Source organism: Buceros rhinoceros, unplaced genomic scaffold, assembly GCF_000710305.1.
Source record: "Buceros rhinoceros silvestris isolate BGI_N320 unplaced genomic scaffold, ASM71030v1 scaffold17037, whole genome shotgun sequence".
NCBI classification, from domain to species: domain Eukaryota; kingdom Metazoa; phylum Chordata; class Aves; order Bucerotiformes; family Bucerotidae; genus Buceros; species Buceros rhinoceros.
The window spans coordinates 1-1,434 of record NW_010422919.1 but is presented as its reverse complement, the minus strand read 5'-3'; the positions used below and the strand labels follow the sequence as shown (position 1 = coordinate 1,434).

At 49.9% G+C, this 1,434-nt stretch overlaps 1 protein-coding gene across 1 annotated transcript in view; it reads left to right on the top strand.

The window, feature by feature from the left end:
• LOC104497030 (voltage-dependent N-type calcium channel subunit alpha-1B-like) overlaps positions 1-1,431 on the top strand; it is a gene marked incomplete at both ends in the record, with an annotated part of 66,231 nt that extends 64,800 nt beyond the window's left edge. Inside the window, one exon of the mRNA XM_010140240.1 lies at positions 1,231-1,431. Within this exon, the coding sequence (XP_010138542.1) occupies positions 1,231-1,431 (201 nt within the window). The remainder of the gene's footprint in view (positions 1-1,230) is intronic.
• Positions 1,432-1,434: the final 3 nt, after the last annotated feature.

The following is a 1,434-nucleotide window of genomic DNA, read 5'->3' as shown; positions in this document are numbered from 1 at the left end:
GAACCGTTCCCTGGCCACCTGGGTTAACCCAGCAGCTACTGCTGCGCCGTGCACAAACTTTTCGGCAGCTGCCGAAGAAATCCTCGCCGTCGCAGCACAAGCAGATGTACCACAGCGTAGCACCTCGGGGCAGCCAGAGCTCTCACAGTGGGGCTTACTCCTACTAGCAGGATTTTCCAGCTGCTGTTGCATGGGCTTCAGAGCTGTCCTGCGCTGTGCAACAGTTTAATATTCTGAGAATCGAGGAAAAAGTCCTTTTTTCCCTAGTGTCCAATCAATCTTCTGATGTTTTTCTAGGAAGGAAAAGCTGCTTTCTGAAAAATTACAGGTCTGGTCTCAAAATGTTGAGTCAGGAGAGGCTGAGGGATTTTTAAAACGCAGGGCTATTTGTGTACAACCCTGTCAGAATGGAAACAGAGATTGCAAAACAAGGGCCTGTGCCTCTCTCTCTCGCGCGGCATTTTTGTAATCTGCTGCAGCTGAGTTCATCCCACGTGTCGCTATTAGTAACCCAGGAAGCTGCCAGACTCTTCCACCGCTCCAGGCTCAAATGTGTGGTATTAAAGAGGAGCAGGAGAATGAATTTTTGTCTAAGGAACTTGTTAGTTAAAGCATGTCCAAAAAGCTTTTTGTTGTCGTTTTGTTTGGAAAGCGTCAACTTAAATAAAACACAATTCACGCCCGAAACTACAAAAAAAATAGTCTGCCCCCGAATCCTCCCATTTTGACCACAGAAACGGTCCCAAACGTTCACAGCCGGCGGGTGAAGTTCTGCCGGTATCCGCCCCAAGCTGAGTGCTGGTTTGCAAAACGGTTTTTTGCCAACCGCCCCCTCCAGCTGTAGGGTTTTGAGCCGCTCCCGCCTAGTCCAGGTAAGGCGCATGTCGAGCCTGTGTATGATGTGGATGCCTCCCCTCCGGACAGTGTCCCCTTCTGTTGGAGCCGTCTGCCAGTTTGCGTCCTACCGGTGCTCTGATTGTTTCTGTTCTTACTCACTGCTCGCAGAAGTTTTCTCCAGCTCTTTACATCTCGTGTTGAATTTCTTCTCGAGAACCTCCTCCCCCTAACTGTGCTTGTCTAAACTCTCTCTTTTTTTGCTTTTCTTTCCTCTTTGTGACTTGTCTCTCCCTTCTGTTGCTTCTCCTTCTGTTTTATACCTGCCTGCCTTTGTGTTTGTCTGGTGTTTCCCTTTTTTATTTTTTGATTTGCTTTGTTCCAATTTTTATGTAGGGCAGTGGTTCAGTTAATGGGAGCCCCTTGCTGTCGACATCTGGTGCTAGTACCCCATGCCGGGGTCGGAGGCAGCTCCCACAGACTCCACTGACCCCACGTCCCAGCATCACTTACAAGACTGCTAACTCCTCGCCCGTGCACTTCACCAGTTTCCAAACCGGCCTGCCCACTTTCTCCCCGGGACGTCTGAGTCGCGGCTTG